Source organism: Vipera berus (assembly GCF_964194415.1).
Source record: "Vipera berus genome assembly, chromosome: 1".
In the NCBI taxonomy this organism is placed as follows: domain Eukaryota; kingdom Metazoa; phylum Chordata; class Lepidosauria; order Squamata; family Viperidae; genus Vipera; species Vipera berus.
The window spans coordinates 173390274-173412367 of NC_138202.1; the positions used below are offsets into that span (position 1 = coordinate 173390274).

At 38.4% G+C, this 22094-nt stretch overlaps 1 protein-coding gene across 1 annotated transcript in view; it reads right to left on the reverse strand.

Moving 5' to 3' along the window:
• Positions 1-22094, reverse strand: part of HECW2 (HECT, C2 and WW domain containing E3 ubiquitin protein ligase 2) — a gene marked incomplete at its 5' end in the record, with an annotated part of 120359 nt that overhangs the window by 43323 nt on the left and 54942 nt on the right. The window contains 8 exons of the mRNA XM_081314529.1: positions 3069-3203; positions 11116-11301; positions 12305-12429; positions 13484-13587; positions 14563-14713; positions 15806-15901; positions 17262-18623; positions 21161-21261. Of these exons, the coding sequence (XP_081170655.1) occupies positions 3069-3203; positions 11116-11301; positions 12305-12429; positions 13484-13587; positions 14563-14713; positions 15806-15901; positions 17262-18623; positions 21161-21261 (2260 nt within the window). The remainder of the gene's footprint in view (positions 1-3068; positions 3204-11115; positions 11302-12304; positions 12430-13483; positions 13588-14562; positions 14714-15805; positions 15902-17261; positions 18624-21160; positions 21262-22094) is intronic.

Sequence of the window (22094 nt, forward strand, 5' to 3'; positions counted from 1 at the left end):
CCTGAAACCCTGCCGTGTTTGAAGGTCTGGGGTGTTTTAATGAAACATCGCAATGTTTCATTGCAGGTAACACAGCTTATGAAATGCATAAGGAATTGCCAATAGTTCATGAGTATAAATTTCACTAAATGTCGTGAAGGTTAAATGGTTAATGCAACAAAACTATGGGGACGCACATAGAAAGCCTAAGCGAATTATCTACGAACGTCACTTCCCTTTGCAGTAACAACCCCAAATTTCCCCTTGTTGAACACCAGCTTCACTTCTGCAATTTCCTGGCTCCAGTTAGTCGGTCTCTTTGCTGGAGGTTCCTCAGTTGTTTTTTTTTTTTTTTTTTACCTCACTACTATTTGTTTTCTATGCTGACAGCACTCAGTTTTCTCTCAGCGTGAGAATCACACACGCCACAATGTTTTGCCAAACAGATCGTATATAGCTATTAAACTATGCTTCTCTGAATTAGGTCAAATTCAAATTATTCCTGTTTTATAATTGACCCGAGAACTACTCTAAGTCCCCCCATTTTTCAGTGGAGACCTCTTTTTTCCTGGAAATGGAAAAGAACAGCTCCTTCTGAAGTTGATGCCAAGAAGCTGAAATTCAAATACTGTTAACTCAAATTCCTTGATTTCTATCAGTATTGCTGAAAAATAAGCCCAACTGCAGGCTTTGATTCCAAAAATTCTTATAAAGAAAGGGAAAACTTATGATTGAATGTAATGGTTAAGAAGGGACGCGGTGGCTCAGTGGGTTAAGACGCTGAGCTTGTTGATCAGAAGGTCGGCAGTTTGGCAGGTCGAATAACGAGTGCCGCGTAACAGAGTGAGCGCCTGTTACTCGTCCCAGCTTCTGCCAACCTAGCAGTTTGAAAGCACATAAAAATGCAAGTAGAAAAATAGGGACCACTACGGTGGGAAGGTAACAGCGTTCCATGCGCCTTTGGCGTCTAGTCATGCCGGCCACATGACCACGGAGACGTCCTCGGACAAGCGCTGGCTCTTCGGCTTTGAAACGGAGATGAGCACCGGCCCCTAGAGTCAGAAACGACTAGCACGCATGTGCGGGGGAACCTTTACCTTTACCTTTAATGGTTAAGAGCAACACTGCATAAACAGTTTCCAATTATGCAACAGATTTTTCCTTCCATATCTGCACGTGAACGTCTCTTTATCTTTCATCCCCCTCAGCTGACTTTATTTCCATAAAATCTGTCTCAGTGAAACAGATTTCAGAGAATAAAGAAGCAGATGAATCAATTTCTTCAACTGCTGTTGATATATTGGCAAAATGGGGCATAAGCATACTTCATTAAAAGGAGGAGAAATAGTCACTGTCATTATACTTTGTTTGAAAGGGAAACACAATGCAAATATAATTAACTTATAGATTATTGCTGGCTTTTTATTTAATGTTGTGTTTCTACATACATTCCTTTAAACACAGCTATTGTTTTATGATTACGAGAAAGTCTTTGGCATTCTGATTTGTAATACATTAAGTGTGTGTGTGGGGGGGGAACATTTGCATACCAACTTGACACATATGTTTACCCAGTAAATTCATATAATAAAGGTAAAGGTAAAGGTTCCCCCGCACATGTGTGCTAGTCGTTTCCGACTCTAGGGGCCGGTGCTCATCTCCGTTTCATAGCCGAAGAGCCAGCGCTTGTCCGAGGACATCTCCGTGGTCATGTGGCCGGCATGACTAGACGCCAAAGGCGCACGGAACGCTGTTACCTTCCCACCGTAGTGGTCCCTATTTTTCTACTTGCATTTTTACATGCTTTCGAACTGCTAGGTGGGCAGAAGCTGGGACGAGTAACAGGCGCTCACTCTGTTACGCGGCAGTCGGGATTCGACCCGCCAAACTGCCGACCTTCCGATCGACAAGCTCAGCGTCCTAACCCACTGAGCCACCGCGTCCCTTAAGAAATTCATATAATATGATCATATAAATCACCAAACTTAATTTGATGGAGATTTTATCTTTTATTTAAGATTATTTTGTCTTTTGATATTGCAAAGGAAAAACTCAGGCCAAATTTCTACGTATGCCTCTTTTCTACTATCACCTGTTTTACGGCAGTGCTCCAAACAGCCTAATGCTTACATTGCTTTGAATATATTTGCAGGCAAAGGCCCCCTGGTGGTATAAAAGGAAAATGACAAAGATTTTTTTGTAACAAATAATTGCAAAGTTCAAACTCCTTTGCCAAGCTGGCACAACCTGAATTGAGCTGACTCAGGTCACAACCTGACACAACCTGCTATATACCCAGGAGCAATTGGAGCTCTTGTCTTCTTTATCTTCTACCATATGCAATAGATAATAATTGCAATTCTGACGTCTGTGTACTTTGTTCTAGTACCCGGCTTAGAATAGTTCATCGCTTACACAGCTGATGTCTTGGAGTTAATCGAAAATTGCCCAAGAAGGAACTGGGAATGTTCAGAAGTCAAGACAATAAATAAAACACGTTATCAGCATTTGGGATGGGTTGAATATGCTTTGCCTCCAAAATTCTAGATGCAACTCGCAGCATCTCCATGAAAAGCAAAGAGACAACCAATCAAGTAGAGATCAATCAGTATTGATGGCGTAATGCCTCCATAGGCTATCCCTCAGGTGTAATCATTCAGCTGATACTCTTACAGGTGTTTCTTTGTCTGACTGGCTTGCCACCATTGATGGTCAGCTTGAAAGATAGGGTAGCAAGGGGATATGTGAATACCAATTTAAAAATTGATCTAATAAATAAATAATATATTTTCTTTGAGAAACGGTGGTGTGTAATGGTTCATAACTTTAAATTAAATAGTGGAAAGCCCGGGTTGAAATCCCAGTTCATTCATAAACCGAACATTTTCTCATGTTCATAATCCATATTTTATCATGGCAAAATTTAAAATTTTCCCTTATATGTTTACTGTAATAAGAGGGCATTCATTCTGTGAAAGGGTTGGGTAGGTGAATGAATGTATGTTTAAAACAATGGAAAATGCCAATAATGACAGACAGAAATCAATGATGAAAAATCTAATAAAACACTTGGGCCAATTCAAGCTTACCTCACCAGCACTGTGACTGCGCTGCCTTGTTAAATGCTGCCGGTGAACCAAAGCGCTAGTTGGTCTGCTGCTCTGCAAAGGAAGCCGTGGGTCAATGAACGTGGTGGTACGTGAATTGTGGTCAACAAAAAAAGCCTAGCAAAAGGGAAAAAAATAGCATTATTCACTACCCTTTGCTCACTGTGGTATTTTAGGCTGCATATCTTTCAGTGTAAGTTTCAGTTAGATCACTGAATGCAGACACAGGAAATCACTGGGCTAAGTTTTGAACCAAACTATGACACAAAGATTTTTGTTCTTAACACAAAATAAATATTGTACAGACAGCTAGTGCTCTAAAAAAACAGAGATTCTCCTATCTGTTATCAGACAAATTGAATAAGTAAATACATTCACTATATCAAGAAACTAGAGTTAAGAGAAGACCTAACATGTGAAGACAGGTGGGAGGGAGAGGGAGAGATAGAGAGAGGGAGAAAGAAAGAGATTTTAAAAAAGCAATACATGTTGTAATGACAGGCTTCATTCTCAAGAATGATAAATGATGGGGTAGCTATATCCCATACTCACAGTGGTGCCCTACTAGGGCCCCGGCCCAATTTTTTTTAAAGGATTCATTTAACAACATAAACCAAAAGGAAGCTGAATTGATATAAAGCAGTGCATCATCTTCTAGTATCATATGATTTTAGAGAAATGACAAGAGCTTCCTGAGAAGCTAGTTTGCCTCCTAAAGCATGAGCATTTTGTAACCAACAAAGACCATCATGATCGCCATTTTGTGAGCCACTTAGTATTCTCAAAATTCCCAAAGGGTCCCTGCTCACAAACAAGTTTGTTACCCTTTTTTTCCTCTTACTTTAAAAAAAACTATTAGAAAAATAGTTTATAATACAATGTTCTTATATTCTCATATTTTAATTCTTATACATGGTAAGATTACAACCATGAACAGACGAATACAAATACAAAGAACCCAATTAATTCCTACGGCATGTTTGATTATAGATTGATGACTGGTATAACTTAAAGTATTCCAACTCTACCAACCTCCTTTATTAATGGGCTCCAAAGGCAGATTTTAAAAATACCTTATCTCAGCTACCTTATCCAGAAAGTTTTTTCAAGACACTTAGCCAGTGGTGGGATTCAGCCGGTTCACCCCACTTTGGCAGAACCGGTAGCTAATTTTTTGCTGCCCAGGCCCAGAATGGATTTCTGGAAGCAGCAACCACACAGAGAACTGGTTGTTCACATATTTGAATCCCACCACTGCACTTAGCCCTTCAAAAACCTGTCTTTCATGACTTATCCAATTGTATATTAAAACCACCCAAGTTAGCCATCCCTTCATCTTATATTGATTGTGAATTTGTTGGGTGACAGGTTTCCTCCCATATTGTACAATTCTTTCTATATTATCTACAGTAGTATTTAGAGGAGACAATTTTCCAATAATCTATCTAGTTTTCTATCTATGATCAGCTGTCAAAGAACTACTGATTCTTCTCCACTGTCTTTCCTCCAATCATTTCTACATCTTGAAAGACTGAAATATGGCTAGGCTCTATAAGCAATGTGTTATTTTCCTATACCAAAAGACTAAACTATCTGTGCTTTTCAAAAGGCTTAAAAAAAAAGAACTTCCTCAACTTCTTGTGTTTGCAGTTTATTTTTTCTTGTCTATTTCCAAGATGCTAAATCCAATCATGATGACTGATTCACGAAACAACTTCCCCCATTAGAGAGATTTTTTCCTCTGTCCACTCTGCTCTGGAGATGCTCTAAAGCAGACATGTCAAACTTGTGACGTCACATGACGTCATGCAACATATAGCAGCTTTTTCCCCATTGTCGGCAATGGGGTGGGTACGGTCTCCTGGTGATGTGTCTGGCCCATGGGCCGGCAGTTTGACACCCCTGTTCTAAAGCAATTTGGAAAGGAGGAACATGTGCATAGATTCAGGGGAACAGAAGAAAGATACAATACAACACTGGCAATTTGTTTTGGTATAAATATTATCTCGTATTGGATTGTTGTCAAATGAGTACTATTTTATAAAGTATTTTTCTATCTGCGTTAGCAAATTATCTGTCCTGTATACACTCACAGATTTCCCTTGAAACTGTCAAAAAACCCCATACATACTGATTGGGGGGAGGTGATTTAAAATCTTTGCACATCTAAGGTAACACACATTTAAAGACAGCTTAATCAAAGCTTATCACCCAACTCTACTATGAAAATGACTGCAGAGATTCCATAGTACAATTGCTTATTAAATAAGCTGTTTCTGTAAGCAAAGAAATAATTGTGAAATACCACATGTGCAGGACTGACAAATGTCTTCATATCACAACAAAGTAAGTGAAGCAAAATCAACCATGGAACACAAAAAAATACCTCAGCTATTTATATTGCTGTTCTTACTACACTGTAGTTGCTGGAAACACAATACAGTAGCAAGACACAAGTTGAAAAACAGATAAGTGTTACAAGATTGACACAGGAATCTGTCTGAAAGTCAAACTTAGAAACACGTTCTCTTTTATTGGTGCCTTTGAGTGAGTGATGACTCCTGGTGACTGTCTGGGTGTAATGGAATGTGTAGGTGACCTTGGGAACCAGAGAAAGAGATGTTACCTACATAACAATCAGACATGAGAGGAAGGAGGCTGCAGTGGCTTAACTCTCAGAGAAAGAAACTTAGGTAGGATCCACCCTAATGGATCAAGCAGTTAACACTGGCAGAGACAACTTTGCATTTTCCAAACTTGCAAGATTGATGTCACCCCCTCCCAGATAAACTGGACAGGAAACATGACTGGATGAATTAATTCTATTTTATTGTGAGGCTACATTAACAGAATCTTATAATTCTTAAAGTAGAAACCTTCTGCCACCATTTTTAACTGCTGACACCAAACTGGCTGTCAGAAGTACACTAGTTCTCTGTATTACTGCTTTGACCCCTCTGATCTACTATTTGTCAGCCCATGCTCTTCTGATTTAACTTTGTGAGAGGATGCCATATATTTTAATGAAGATTTTGCTTAACAAATTGTAAATCTCAGAAAACTACACTAGAGACCTGCTGTGCACCCAGCCATAGCTATAAAAGGTTTACAATGCAAATGCTAACTTTAGCGAACTGTGTGAATTATTTTAGCTGAAAGCTTGGGAGTTCTCTTCTTGTTCTTGTCATCAACCCAATTAAGCTTGATATTTTAAACCATTCCAGTCCTGTTCAGTTTTGTGTAATTCAAATACTCTAGCCTAACTGGTTTATGAACCTCTGCCTGATATCTTTTCCATCTAAAATAAGGTAGCATGAGTGCAATCTCCCAAAGGCTAAAATCTTAATAAGATGAAGCCCAAATCAGACACATAATTTGAAAGCATAGTCATAATTTGAGAGCATGTTTGTCAGGTAGGAAAACAAATGGTTCCCAATGAATAGTGTTGCCTATGCATAGCACTGATTCTTTCACAGCAATTTAAAAACTATACAGCATTTATTTATAATCATATACTTAAGCAAACGGTAAAGAAGCTTAGGGATTACACTAAATGAATACAATCATATTATACACACGTGCTTGAGACCAAGCAATAGCATTTTGTTATGTAATGGAATACCTATTTTGAAGTACCGTTGGAGAAAAGAAAAATCAATGGAGCTTCAAAGCTCTGTTCTAATCTGAACCATGATATTGCAGTCAGGAATCAAGGTGAATACTACGAGCAACAGCACAAGCGAGAGCATACATGCCTAATTTTAAAATTCCCACTGGCCACCAGAAAAAGGGTGTAGTTAGGATATTTATGGTAGCTGGGAAGAGAAACAGGGTATTTTGGTTTGGACAAAATACACATTTACCCACGTTGGCTAACTGAAGCTCTGTTTCAAGTAAATTATAGGCACTATAATAATGTACAGTGACATTAAACTGATAATGAAAGTATGTATGGTCAAGATCATGCTTTCTCCAGTTGCAACATACTGTTGTGGCCATCAAAAGAGTTGGAAAAGAAAAATGGAAGTCCCTGAATGCTAATAAATGCTGGAGAAAACTGATAGTAGCTCAGAACAAATAATTGCAATACTAAATGAAGTAAAACCAGACTAATTTGAAGAAGCATTAGAAGTCATAGAGGTTATCTAATCCAACTACCCACTCAGTGCAGGATCTGCTAGTTCATCAATGACAGATAACCATCCAGCTCTGTTTCAAGACCTTTAATGAAAGACAACCACATCAGGTAGTTGACTTTTCCACTGGCTGACAGCCTAACTCCTCCCAATGCCTAGCTTGAACTTGCTTCCTTATAGTTTTATCCTATTGCTTTTGATCATTCCTCTGGGGTAATAGAGAGTAGGTCCGCTCTTACTTTGTGTGTGTGTTAACCCTTCAGATACTGGAGACTACAATCACAGACTGTCTCTAAGCTAATCATAGCCAGATCCTTCAACTGTACGTCATAGGATTTGATTTCCAGTACCTTTGGAGCCTTCCTCTGCACTTGCTCCAGTAGTCACTTTTGTTATTTTTGAATTGTAGTACACAGAACTGGACTTAGTACTCCAAAAGGAGTCTGACTAGGACAGAGTGAAGTGCAATAATAATTTCTCATGACTTGGATGACATGCCCCTAATGTTCTCCAAGATAGCATTTGCTTTTTTAGCAACTGCATCACATAGCTGGCTTATATTTAACGTGATTAGACAAAAACACCGATTCCTTTCCCATATATTACTTACAAGCCAGATCACCCCCATCCTATACTTGTGCCCTACAGTTCTCCTACTATATGCCTGTATGTACTGTACGTATGACAGAATTATGTATGTCTCCCTATTAAATTCAACCCTATTTGGCCCACTGCTTCACTCTTTTTAGAACTTTCTGAATCTTCTCTTTTTCATCAAAATCATTAGCCAAACATCCTAACTTTGTACTCTCTGCACTTGTTAAACATCTCTCAAATTCATCTCTCTATATAATTGATAAGAAAAAATTGAACAGCAAAGGGATAGGCTCAACTTTTACCAAGTTACAGTCATACTTAAAAGTTTGTAAACCCTTTCGAATGTTCAATAGTTCTACATAAATATGATCTAAAATGTGACTTCTTCTCTATACAAGTCCTAAAACTAGATAAAGAGAACTTGATTTTAAAAATGAGTTAAAACATTACACTGATTCATTTATTTACTGAGGAAAACGATCCAAACCTACATATTACAGTCAAATTTCAATCAATGGGATGATAATCAGGTATGGGTGTGGGAGGTCTTGTCTTATTTAAAAAATAGAATGCTGGATATTCACTATCAAAGTCTGATCTTTACAACACAAGTATGTAGAAGTGTGCCATAGTTCAAACAAAAGAGATTTCTGAGAATCTCAAAAAGGCAGTTGATGCCTACACAAGGTTACAAAATTATTTCCAAAGAATTTGGACTCCACCAGTCCAATGGCAGACAAATTGTATATAAAAGAAGGCAATTCAGCACCATGGATACCTTCCCTAGTAGTAACTGACTAATCAAGATCACACAAAGACCAAACTGTGTAATACTCTCGGAGATTTCAAAGAATTCTAAGGTAACATCTAAAGAAGTAAAGGCACTCTTATGAAAGTCAGTTTTCATGACAGCACCATCAGGAGAATATTGAACAACAATGGTGTGCATGGCAGGGTTGCAAGGAGAAATCCACTACTCTCTAAAATGAATATTTTGCTAAATATTTCACAGTTTGCAAAACTGTCTGGATTAGTCAGAAGACTATTGGAAGAAAGGTCAATGAATGGGTGAGAGCAAAATAGAACTTTTGAGCTTGAATGATGAGCTTTATGTTTCGTGAAAGGCAAACACCATATTCCAACATATCTCATCTGTGAAACATGGTGGTGGCAATATCATGATTTGGGTCTGTTTTGTGGTCTCTAGACCTAGGATGGCTTTGCCATCATTGATGCAACTATGAATTCTGAATCAGACTAGCAGATTCTACAAGAAAATGTCAGGGTATCTGATCATGAACTGAAGCTCAAGGGAAAGTGAGTTATGCAGCAAGACAATGACCCAAACACACAAATCATATGACTAAAGAATGGTTAAAGCAGAAGAAAATTAAACTTTTGGAATAGCTAAGTTAAAAGTCCTAATTTTAGTCCTAGAAAAATGTTATGGAAGGACCTGAAGCAAGGTTCATGCAAGGAAGTCCACCCACATTTCTTGAGCTGAAATTCTTATGTGGGAAAGATTGGGCTAACATTCCTCCAAGCTGATGTGCAGGATTGTTGAAGAGTTATCATAGACATTTACTTCCAGTTATTGCTGTCAAAACAGGGGCACACCAGCAAAGGTTCATGTATCTTTGTTACACATCAATATGTAGTTTTGGATCATTTTCTTCAATGAATAAACGAAAGAGTATAACGTTTTCGACTCATTTATTTGCACTCTCTTTATTTGGTTGTAGGATTTGTGTGAAGAATGAATCATGCTTTAGGTCATATTTATGCAGAAATTTTGAAAATTCAAAAGGGTTCACAAATTTACAAACATCAGTACACAAAGGGGGAAAAACCATGAAGCATTGCTAAAGATTTAACATGCTTTTCTTACTTCCTGCCGCCTCTCTCTGGAATAGCATTCCCCTGAAGATAAGATCAGCTTCAGCTTTTGTTCTTTCAGAAAGGCTTCAAGGTCTGATAAGTTGTCATGACCCACAGAAGTGTTTCTACCTGTATTTGGATTGTTCCTTGGGGCTTGGCCTTCTTTCTTTATGGTAATATTTTGTTATTTATATTATAGTTGATTACTGTTAGACCTAGCCCAAGAATGACATGAAACAATCCAGCCAACATTCAGTTGTTTATTTGCATACACCATATAGACACAATCTTGCCAGACTAAACCTATACTACCCTAACCTAACATATATACTCTAAGACAGACATGTCAAACACAAGGCCCGGGGGCCGGATCCGGCCCGCAAAGTGGTTTCATGCAGCCCACGAAGCCATCCTGGAAACAGTGAGGGAACGGTCTCCACTGCCTTGGCCCTGGCCCAGAGACCCTCCTTCTGCCAGAGACCCTCAGATCTGTCCCACTCCTGACCAGGCCCCCATAGGCACCCTTGATGCCAATGATGTAGAGCTGGCCATGCCCACCCAGTAGGCCATACGCACTTTAGCCACACCCACCCAGGCCACACCCACCTGGCCCCTTGAGGGCAACCGCAATGCTGATGTGGCCCTCAATGAAATTGAGTTTGACACCCCTGTTCTAAGAGATTCTAGGGAGTGATTATCTTAAATTTCTTCCTTGTCCCATGATCCAAGTCTGGACTATGCCATCTCTTGTCTCACCTCCCTCTTCCTTGGAATGTGCTCCCTCCCTCCCAGGAAACTGGTGCTTCACTGTAGTCCATCACAGCAGATACATTCATAGACACATTCCATCACAATTACTGCATTTAGGTTTATAAGTCACAAACTCTGAGTCACTCGGAATGGAATGGAAAATAAGCCTGATAAACAAAATAAATAATATCACCTTCTAGTGACACCATGTACAAGAACTTTTATAGCTCATCAAATTAAATTTTAATCATTTAAAATTACAACTGTTCTTAAGACTAAACTTAAATCTGAATAAAAATAATGTATAAGGATAAATTGAATCAGGTTGTAGACACAGCACTGCCAGGAACCACTGTAACATCTCTTTTGTAGAAATTAAGCACTCCATTGTGAATAAATGTATGATCTTTCATAATTGTTTCATAATTATTATTATCAGGTATGAGCGTTTTTGTTGTTATTTTAAGTTATGTTTCCATTTTATTGCATTTGTTGTATGTTTCATTGACTATGTCAGTGTTGCTTTTGTACAGCACTTAGAGACCTTCAGATTAATGCATTTTTAAAAATTTCATTTATAGTGTTATAAGTATGTATGTATGCTTCAATATTTGGATTAAGACAAACCAATATGTTTATTTTGAAAGTTGCTTCTTTATATCTGTTACCTTGCCCTGATGATCGTGCTTCATTTCCCAACCGCGTGGCAATTCTAGCTGTTTGTTGGCAAACATGTTCAAAAAGCCAACTAAATCACGATTATGCTGGTAGCGCTCAAAATGATGGGTATCTCGTCGAACTTTGGTGATCATGTGCTTCAGACATGTGTTATTTGTAAACATTCTGTAGGCACTCTGGCGGAAGGAGAATAAATCAAGAGTTATTTTCGGATTCTCGGACTAACATTTTAATGGCTTCATAAGTTTGAAAAATGTTTAGTACAAGCCAAGGGAATTTGCCATCCCCTAACATAAACTCCAATTCCCTCAAAATTATCTGCTCGCTATACTCCTGATGATGTACAGTGTTAGCAGTAGAGTGAGAGAACCAGTTTTCAGAGCTGAATTAAATCTTTGCATTGGTTAAATGCTTCACCAATGGAAAGTTAAAAGCTTTAAGCTCCTCGTTTAGTCTAAGTCATCCAATAAGATGATAAGTTTGGAAGTTATTTTTTCTTAATTTACACTGAAAACAATTCCTATGGATGCTTCTGAAGTTAAGCATATCATGTTGTGCAAATCCATTTGATTCAAGTCTATACACTTTCCCCAAAAAACTAATTTTCTATTTTATTCCATTCCCCACTCCCAAACCTGGATCAGTCAGTCAAATTAAAAAAGTAAAAAGGCAAGAAGGAGTATATATCAAGTCCCTAGAGACATACCAAAACTCAGAGTGTCACACTGAGGATTTCAGTTCTCATAACAGAATTAGTATTTGCATTTCTCATACTACACCTACAGACCATCAACAAACCATTGATAATTCTTTCAGCTGCTTGCCAGATACAGCCACTCTGATCATTCTGTCAGGATAGTTTCCTAAGCAAAAGGCAGCCACAGAAAAAGCCCTGATCCATATTCCTACGACTCTGTCAACCCAAACATTTCAACAAAGCATGGGTTTTTATTTTGTAAACCATCCCGGGTGGCCTTTAAGAGCCAAAGGTGCTGTGTAATTTTTAAAATTAAACATGTTTATGTGCACTTGTCCGCACACACACGCACACACACTCATTTTGTTGGAGGTCCAACTTGCCATTTTTATAATATTCAAAAAATGTGGTACTGAAAATACAAATATATATCCCACTCCTCCAGGGTCTATACCCAAGCTTGATTTGTGGGTGCTACTCACAGGGTTTGAATGCAGCACGGTGAAGAATTCTGGGCTGATGAGGAATTTTACTGGGGGTGATTGGAGCAGCAGAGTAAGCCTGGATCTGGAGGTAGAATGAGGCAGCATATTGTCCCTTCGGTAATCTAATACAAACACGCAATCAGAGTCATTGAGTCGGACAAGGACTTCAGTGCCATCAAGGAGAATAAATAAAAAACCAACTATTTTTATCTTTACATGTGCCATGGAATACTTATTTCTCCTTAGTGTTAAACACCACTACAAAATGGAGTTGTAAACACTTTTTGGAATTAAAGTGAATAAATGAATAAAGAATGCTGTTAGATCATTATCCCAAGTCTGTAAGGAAAAACAATTGATAGTCACAATGATTCTTTCACTTTCTTTCACCTTCCTTACACTTCAAATCTCTACTTTAAACATCTGAATTATGTCTAAATTATTGCCCATTATTTTTTGAATAATCCATCCATTGGCACCTTGTTGGAGTGCTGCTGAGTTTAGTTTTAAAATAGGGGAAATTTAGAGATAGTGAAAGAAAAGGAGACTGGATCCTGATCATGGAAGAAACAAAAATATTTTCTAAGTATTACAGGAAAATCTAAGAGAACATGATACGAAACAAGAGTTTTTGCCTCAGTCAGGAAGCCAATATAGGTGATTGCAAAACTGATTTATTCTTTAACCAGCAGCAGCTTACAACCAAAAGATGGATATTGGAAGTCCCAAGAAACCTAAATGAGATAGTGAATGGATCAAAGGAGGTGTGATTTCTTTTGGTCTTTGACTATAAATCCATTAAACCAAAAGTGTGTGATTACAGACCTATGAGCAGCAGAATACCACATGACCAGTTTCCACTGAAGAAAGAATGAAATGCAGAGGCTACATCCAAGCAACTTGTACTCATCCTCCCCCGCCCACTGTGTACCTTTCTCTCACGCTGCTTAGATAGCGCCCCAAACGGAAGAAATGGGCTCTGCTTGGTGAATAGAGCCCACTGGGAGACACCATTCAGAATTTCACCTAGATTTCTACAAGGGAGGGGGAATCCTGCTGTGTTAAATTCATTTTTCAATGGCAACAGATCTTATATTTTATATCCTATCTCAAATATAGTTGAGCTCCAATCTCAAATGAAACCTAAGCAGTTTAAACTGAAATTGTCTTTCTCACCAGCAGGTGGGCTGTGGAAGTCAGCATCTTCTCCAGCTCCATCAAGAGCAGTTGAGTGCTCCTCTGGCCTGTCGTTAGTCATTGTTCGGCGAATACTCTGATACCTAAAGTTTCAAGATTGACAATACACACACACACACAATACATGCAATGAAGTGTTCTCTTGTAGTACAACTAAAAAGCTATTTGTTTAATAAAAAGTTAAACCACAGCCAGTCTACTTCAAGAAGTTCTTGCTCTTCCACATCTTAAACTATTTCAAGCATGACATTATAAGACATTTATTAACTAAAAATTGGTGCCCATGCTTGTTGTTTTTTTTTCTTTCACAATACATTTTCTATCTGTTCTAAATCTCAGGGAAGACATTGCCTTCTTACTGATTTTTGTTCTAAGTAAAATGCTGCAAAAACATGATTATACCTAGAAAATGGAACTGGGGGTTTTGGTTTGTTTGTTTCCTTACAATAATCCCTCTCATAATTTTAGATGTGCATTTTTTTCCAAACACTAGCATTTGGAACCAATAATGGAAAATAATATAGCTAGCCAAACCTATAAGGAATATGACTAATATTTATTACTTTTGATAGTCATTGTGAAAGTTGCAATTCTGAACAGTGAGCAGTTATTTACTTTCCACACTTCCATCTGCCTTATGTATTGTTCCTCAATCTATACAAGTGTTCCTTATGACAATTCATTCAGCAACTGTTTAAAATTCTGGAAACATTTCACCTTCATAGGTGCCAAACCATATTATAATAACTAAAATAATATTTTTAATACTATAATGTTTATTAAATTCTCCATCAGTCCCATATGGACATTTGCACTGAATTATGTCTGCACCACATCTTTAATGCTTTTTTCCATAAAATATGAAATTGTTTCTTAGCTCATACTGATATTCAGTATGATGCAAGCTATGAAGAATAAGGTAAATATTTCTACATTTGTTTAATTCAAGGGAATTGTGTAATTTGCAGTGATGAAGTTTTGCCCTTGATCAGATGACGTTTTACACTGTGTTTCATTTGTACTGCAGATAAAACAAAAACTATCTGAAAATTTCTCACCGACGATTCAATTGCTCCATCTGCTGTATAGAGTTGGAACGTTGAAGGATTTGCTGGGCTGGTGGACCTGTGGGCCTCTGCCATGTTGTGGTTCTGTTAACATGGTCCACATAGAATATTCTCCCATGACTGTCAATCCGAGCTTCCCAATCTAAGATAAGAAACATATCACAAAATATTAAGGATTTTAACAACTTAAAGCAATGTTTTCTATTTGACAGTAAGATCCTACGTTGTGTATCTATTCATTCAATTATTTTAAGCATATACACTGACAGTTCTGCATATCATGGCCATAGAGAGAGAATGCACATGTATGCACACACACGTGTGACGCATATACAGAATGGAGACAGACCAACAAAACACAAAATGAGAGGCTTCCTTTTCAGTATTTTGGGCTCATAGGAATCTTTATTTAATGTAGATCTCCTGCATCTTAACACACAGGTTAGGATTATTAATTGCAGAGGAGTTGTGAAATACATATCATGTGTGTAGAATTCCTGGATTTAATCCCCAACTTGAAAGGAACTATCTGAAAGTTTGAAGACTGTTAGTCTGTCAGAATAGATAACCATGACTTAAACAGGGACCTGGTTTATGCCACAACAGACTATTTCTCTTCTCAGGTGGTCCTCAGTAATTGGGATTGGAACCTACATCACTAAGCAGTCATCACATCATAAAGTGTGATGTAATGTGACTACGCTGCTTAGCAACGGTAGTTCTGGTAGTCCCCAATTACAATGATTAAACAAGGGCCTCCTGTGACTGTGAATTCCAACTTCTGACTGGCTTTTCCCTTGACTTGCTTCTGGAAGTCTGCAGAAAAATTTGCAAATTGTGGTCATGTCATCGCAGGACACTGGTTGGTTGCTAAGTGCCTGGATTGCAATCACATGTCTGCAGGCAGCACTGCACTGTCTGGAAATTCCAGGACTGGTCATAACCACCATTCATTCAGCAAGTTCACAAATTCAAATAGTCGCTGAATGAGTGGTCTTTCAATGAGGACCACATGTGATATAATTCCATTCCCAGTAGAAGGGCCTCACAGCAGCACCATCTCTAGGGAGAAAAAAAGAAAAAAGATGAAGCACACAATCTGTTCTTTTAAACAGGGATCTGATTCCTGCTACTTCAAATTCTTCAGGGTATGCTTTACTATGAAAAAAACAAGTACTCCTTCACGTAGTCTGTATTCTTTATACTTTTAATTAAAACAGGAAAAGTTCCTCACTTGGTGGCAAAGCTTCATCCACTCTCTGATAACGACTAACATCATGACGAACTGAGGGAAGAGATCTCAGAGGCTGAGGACCATCAGGCTGAGCACCTAAAATCCAAAAGAAATCCTATGTAAACGTTCCATCAAAACATGTACAATATTTACTATTTGTACACAAGATTCTGAGCAGTTCACAAAGGTAAAAACAATGGAGTAATAATTTTAAAGAACACAAAAGCAGGCATACTGGAAGGAGGCAAACAAAAATTAATAAGGTGATTCGCATTTAGAAATGGGATCCTATGATGTCCTAGCCCAGCCGCTGAGGAAACTGCTTGGTTTTACAGCTCTTTTAATGGACAGGAGAATGTGGACAAAGAAGATGAAAAAAGCAGCGATCAGTAGAAAGGAGAAGTCAAAAGAAGTCAGAGAATGTCACTGGTAACTCTTGTGATGATCTTTCTGTCATTAAGCACCCAAGAAGAGTTTTACTAATACATCTCTGAATAGAAACAACTTACATCCAATGTCTTATTCTTTTTAATTGTGGATAATTAAATGGTCCTTTGAATAAATGAGAGAAGAAAATAATAAGTGTCCTTCAATATGTCCACCCTGTTCTAATCTCAACCCCGATCCCAACCCCACTCTAAACCCCAACCCCAACCCTATTTTTCCCCCTAATCCTATAAAATCCAATAATTTTTTTAAAAAAAATGTCTATGGTGTTACGTTGCCAAGAAAAGAATGTATAATCTCGGTATAAGAACTCAAGGTCATCATTTGGGGAGAGGGGCGACAAGACTTTAATTTTTACTTATTTATCTCAGAATATGCTATGAAGAAATTATGGAACTTCTGACCAATCAGAGTTGGTTCTTCCATAGCCTACATTCAACTTTTATAGAAACAGAAGATGACTGATCACAGAGAGGAGGTGAAAGTTCCTCCTAAGCCTGAGGTCTGGTGACTTCAAGATTTGATGGCAATATACAGTAATTCTCAGCTTTCCCAACCAACTTGTTTGAAAATCTGGGAATGGTAATACCAACCCTCCCTGGGGCACCAAGCAGGGGAAGGATATCTAGCCTAATCCCCTGACCAATTTAGCTTGCTTGCCTGCCTGCCTGCCTGCCTGCCTTCTTCACTGTAGTGTCTGAAGGACTAGACAACACTAAACAATGTAAACAAAAATCCTTCATGACACCCTAAATGATCTGCAGTAAAACCAAAGGTTGTTAGACTCATGCACTTTTGTAAGTAGATTCTTACAGTACTTGCACGGAGATTAAAAATAAACATAGACTGGGAAAATATTGATGTTGCTATACAATCCAGTATTTTATATTTGGACTATATTTTTCAAAATTAAAAATTAAACTAGCTTGCCAAGGTAAACGGAATCAATCGTGGAACGAAGACATGTAAGCTATCAATCATCTTACTGGCCTTCTTTTGTGCTGGTTACCTCCACTAGCTCCAGCCTCCTGTGAAGCAGCTCCTTCACATGGTGCTGATGCCCCTCTAATATCTTCCTCTTGAGACTGGTTATGGGCAGCTGCAGCCTGCAGATTCTGCCTCCTCTGCCATATCTCTTCTGATTCATCGCCATCTGGCAGCCCATCCACTTCAAACAATTGACCTTCGTCTTGAGCGCTTGGTACGTTCACCGCAGGTAAAGAGGCCTGAGTGCACACAACTTCCTGAGTTTCTGGAAGAGGGTCACTGCTGGATGCCTCTGCTGCACAAGCACCCTCTTCTTCCTCCTGAGAAGAAAAGGCTGGAGTCTCAGGAAAGCGATTGCTTTCAAAGGAAGAGCAGCAAGTGTCAACAGAGGAGAGTTGGGTAGCTGTGCCTTCATTGCAAGAGCCATCAGCCCCTTCTATGTCACTTTCTCCCTCTGGCCTGGTGCTTGATTCACTAACACTCTCAGTATGAGCAGCATCACTTTGCTCGGTCTCTGATGAAATCTGAGAAGGTTCTGATCCTTGATCAATAGATTCAGCTTCCCTGATTTCCCTTTTGCTCCCAGAAACTAACTCGGAAGTTCCAGGATCCGCACCAGAGATGGGTTGTTCTGCCTCCTGAGGTACAGAAATGGTATTGCTTGCTAAATCTTCCAAACAATTATCCTGAGAATTCTGAGGGGTTTCAGGTTCTTGTCCTGCTATCTCCAATTCAGCAGGCCCATTGGGTGTATCCTCTTGACAACAGGAAGTTTGCAAAGGTATTTCTACATCTGGTGCTGTCACCATTTCTTCAGAGGGTTGGCTTTGTGTTACTTGCCTTGAGGAGCCATTTAAGAAAGCTGCTTCATCATTTCTACTAGTACCATTTAACATAATTAAACCACCACCATCATCATCCACTGATGACTGGAAACCCAAACTTTGATGGAATTCATGTTCCTCTTCATCAGAATCAATGTGAAGCATAGCATTAAGTCGTGTATCAGTGGGGAAGCTACTCCTCAATTTTGGGGACGCCCCAATAGTACGTTCATTACCAGCAGATATCCCAGATCTAGGAAGATTACTTTGTTCTATTGCATCTAGGTAATCATTCAAGGAGTCCTGGCGGCCCCTGGGAACTGAGGACCTTGACGTTGTAGAGGCTGAATCCTCTTGATCTGTTTCCGAAGTTGTACTAGTCCTAAAGGAATGCTGCAAGATGGCATCTCCAGATGATTCTTCAAGAATTGGCCCATTTGAACAAAGTGGATGAGTATCATGATGCCCTGCAGGTACATCCTCATCATCAGAAGGGCTTCCTAAGTCCCCATTGACAGAGTTTATTCCAAGAAGGGTTCCTACAGTTTCCGGTGAAGCATCTACAATGAAAAGACAAAGACTGATGAGTGAAACTGATTCATGTGTCTTAACTGTACAAACATCTCCTATCTATGCTGATTCTTATTCCTTTCCTTGCATCTACCACAAATCTTCAGACCATTCTCCGGAACTGAGCACTATTTTTAACAGATTTTGAGGGCCCAAGTGGGTTGCACGAGAGAGAAGCAGCACTTGAGAGAGTTCTGTGTACAGAACTATACTGATGAATTTCATTTAAAATTTCACTAAATCTCCTTTTAGGAAATACCCTACAATTATGCATCAAATGTAAGATTTTAAGTGGAGCTCCATTCAATACATTCTGCTTCATCTCAGACTCCAATCCAAAATGAGACATGCCTCCCATCAACTAAAGTTGAAGAAACACATAATGGTAACTTCTTTTTTCAACAGAATTGGATTGTATTTATACGAAAATATAGCAAGCTGCCAAATTTCAGAGAAATAGCGAAAGAGATTAGAAAGCCCCTGAGAACTGAATTATGTGTGCTACAGTGAGGAGGCAGCAGTAGATATGGGAGAATGGCCAAGAGTATGGGGAGGATCATCACAGCTCCAGGTAATCTGATAGCTACAACTGAACAGGAAGAAAGTTTTTATATTGGGCTGCTGCGCTAGTTATATTCTCAAACATGACAATTATATAATTAGCTGCATGCACTACCAGCATATTCACATAAATATGGTTCCCCAAAAGACCACAGAGGCCACAGATAACAGATTATTTTAGTGTGATTAGAAAGCAAACTTGACCTGTTTCCCTTTTTTTTCAATTCTAACATTTTTAAGGAGAAGCAGGAGCAATGCAATTGTTTAGGATTCCTGGTTTGGTTTTGATCACTAGTTTACAGGGACTCAGCTTTCATTTCAAATCAGTTTGCACTTCCTTAACCAAATATACGTTTGAATGCAGGCAGCAATTTCTAGTAGGTAAATAATAATTGAGTTAGAAAGAAGAAATTTAAACACAAGGTCTTGAATGTGCAACTAGGATCATATAAAGAATAATCCTTTGCAAAATACAGCCATAAATTTCCTGAGAGAAAATGGAATCCTCAAATTCTGAGCACATTTTCTACAGCAGCACCTACTAAACAGCTCAAATATTACATATTAACTTCCTTTCATAAAAAAGAGGTTTTGTATCATAATATAGAGACCAGTTGGACATCCCTTGAATGCACATGGATTAACAAGAAAAACCAAATTCTTACCATGTATTTCACACAAAACCATAAAATGCATGATATTTAACAGAATAATTTAAAGAAGAGAAAGAAAGAAAGAAAGAAAGAAAGAAAGAAAGAAAGAAAGAAAGAAAGAAAGAAAGAAAGAAAAGCAAGCTTATATCTGTGAGACTTTATAAAATTAATATTCTTTTTATTAATTCACTGTAAATATCAGAAAATTTGGGAGCATTAATTCTAATGGAAAACAAGGAATATGCAGAACTTATACTTAGTTACCAGTAATTGCTAAGGAAATTAAGAATGGTTAGACAACAGAATGATTTTAATTAGGTAGATCAATTAGCAAGTAAAAAAAGTACAAACGTCTGTTAAAAGACTTACCAGTGAAATACTATAAATAAGCTTTCAAAACCGGAAATATTAATGAAAGATTATAAAACTAATTAAAAGAACTGGGATAACATGACATCTCAAGTAAGAAGGATATACAGGGACTATAGAAAGAAGAACAAGGATTTAAAATACCGGTGGCAGCACTAAAACTACAGAGGACCCATCCATTTCCTTAGGCCTCATAGGTTCAAACTTCTCCCAAATAAAATGGCAAGATCTTGCTCTTAGCCAAGTACAAGAATCTCCCCAGCTAAGATGTAACTCTGAGTGAATCTCAGCAACTTTATCTAAAATGCTTAGATTCTTCACAGCAGCCATTCATCACATTCATTCCTTAAGGTTACCATAAAAAAAATTGCTAGTTGGCATTCTACAGACTTAATGGCAGAAAAAAATATGCTTTTTTCACTCATATCTCTATAATGTAGGCTCTTGTTTTCCTCCAGCAATGCTCTAGCATCTTTATTGTCACTTCATCCCCAAAAGCTTCTTAGAAAACATCATTGCCATATTCATTAAATTCCAAGGTTAAAAATCCAAATTAATCAAAACTTCATCCTAAGAGCCTTGGTGGAGCAGTGGGCTAATGCCTCCTTAAGTAACACCAGCTGCCTGCAATTAGTGCAGGTTCGAGTCCCACCAGGCTCAAGGTTGACTCAGCCTTCCATCCTTCCGAGGTAGGTAAAATGAGGACCCAGATTGTTGGGGGGCAATGCTGACTTTGTAAAATGCTGCTGGGGGGGGGGCGAAAGCCCTAATAAGCAGGCATATACATAGAGTGAAGGCTATTGCTAAGCACATTGATTTGTGCTTTAGATTGTAAACCGCCCTGAGTCTTCGGAGAAGGGCGGGATATAAATGGGATTAAAAAAACACCTCAGTGAACATTGTTCAGTCATAATACTCTTTTTGTAGTTACTTCAAAATCTTACCTTCATGAAGAGAAGAAGTAATCTCTACCTTGAACTGAAGACATCCACTCACATGGTCTGCCGGTAGCCTTCTACCAAGGTTATAGCTGAGAACTTGATCTCTGCAAAAGGAAATTGTGTATGAACATTTCTATTTCTGTAACTTTCAATATGTTTTAACTGGCTGAGCCAATGGGATGTTTCCATTGGATGAGTCATATACCTCCAATCCATCTGCCGGATTTGGGAGGAAAGGAACACACAGGAACACAAGTTTATTGTGATTGGGCCAATAATTTTATTTTCCAGTGTTAAAATTCCTGGTGCAGTACAAACAAACAAAATACTCTGATCCAACATAGGATAATGTCACCAAAGCAGACTAATAAATATGCACGTGTCATTAGAGATACTTGTTGTATTCTCAGAGCTTGCAACGCAGTAACAAGCATCAGGATTTCATGCAGTAATGGCTGCCTCAGGAAAACAAAGATGATTTTCACTTAGTTCTTCTCAAATTCAAATAAAACTTCAGCTGAAGAATTCCTTGCCTCCCTTATTCTTTCTAACCTCCATTTTCATGCCATAGCAAACATACAAAATACTTATGGATGATGATGATATTGGATTGGGATCCATTATAGTCTCAAAGAAATCTGTTTTTCCACTATAGAAAACCCCACTAGGGCTGTGTTGCACGGAGGTTTTAGTGCCTACCAATAAAGCATGGTATGACAGGGAACATGATTATCTTAGCAATAATTCAACAGGTTCCTGTCTTTTGTTATACTCAAAGTAGAGACAAGTAAGGATATCTTTTTCTTTCTTTCTTTCTTTCTTTCTTTTTTCTTTCTTTCTTTCTTTCTTTCTCTCTCTCTCTCTCTCTCTCTCTCTCTCTCTCTCTCTCTCTCTCTCTCCCCCTCCCTCCCTCCCTCCCTCCCTCTGTACTGATTAA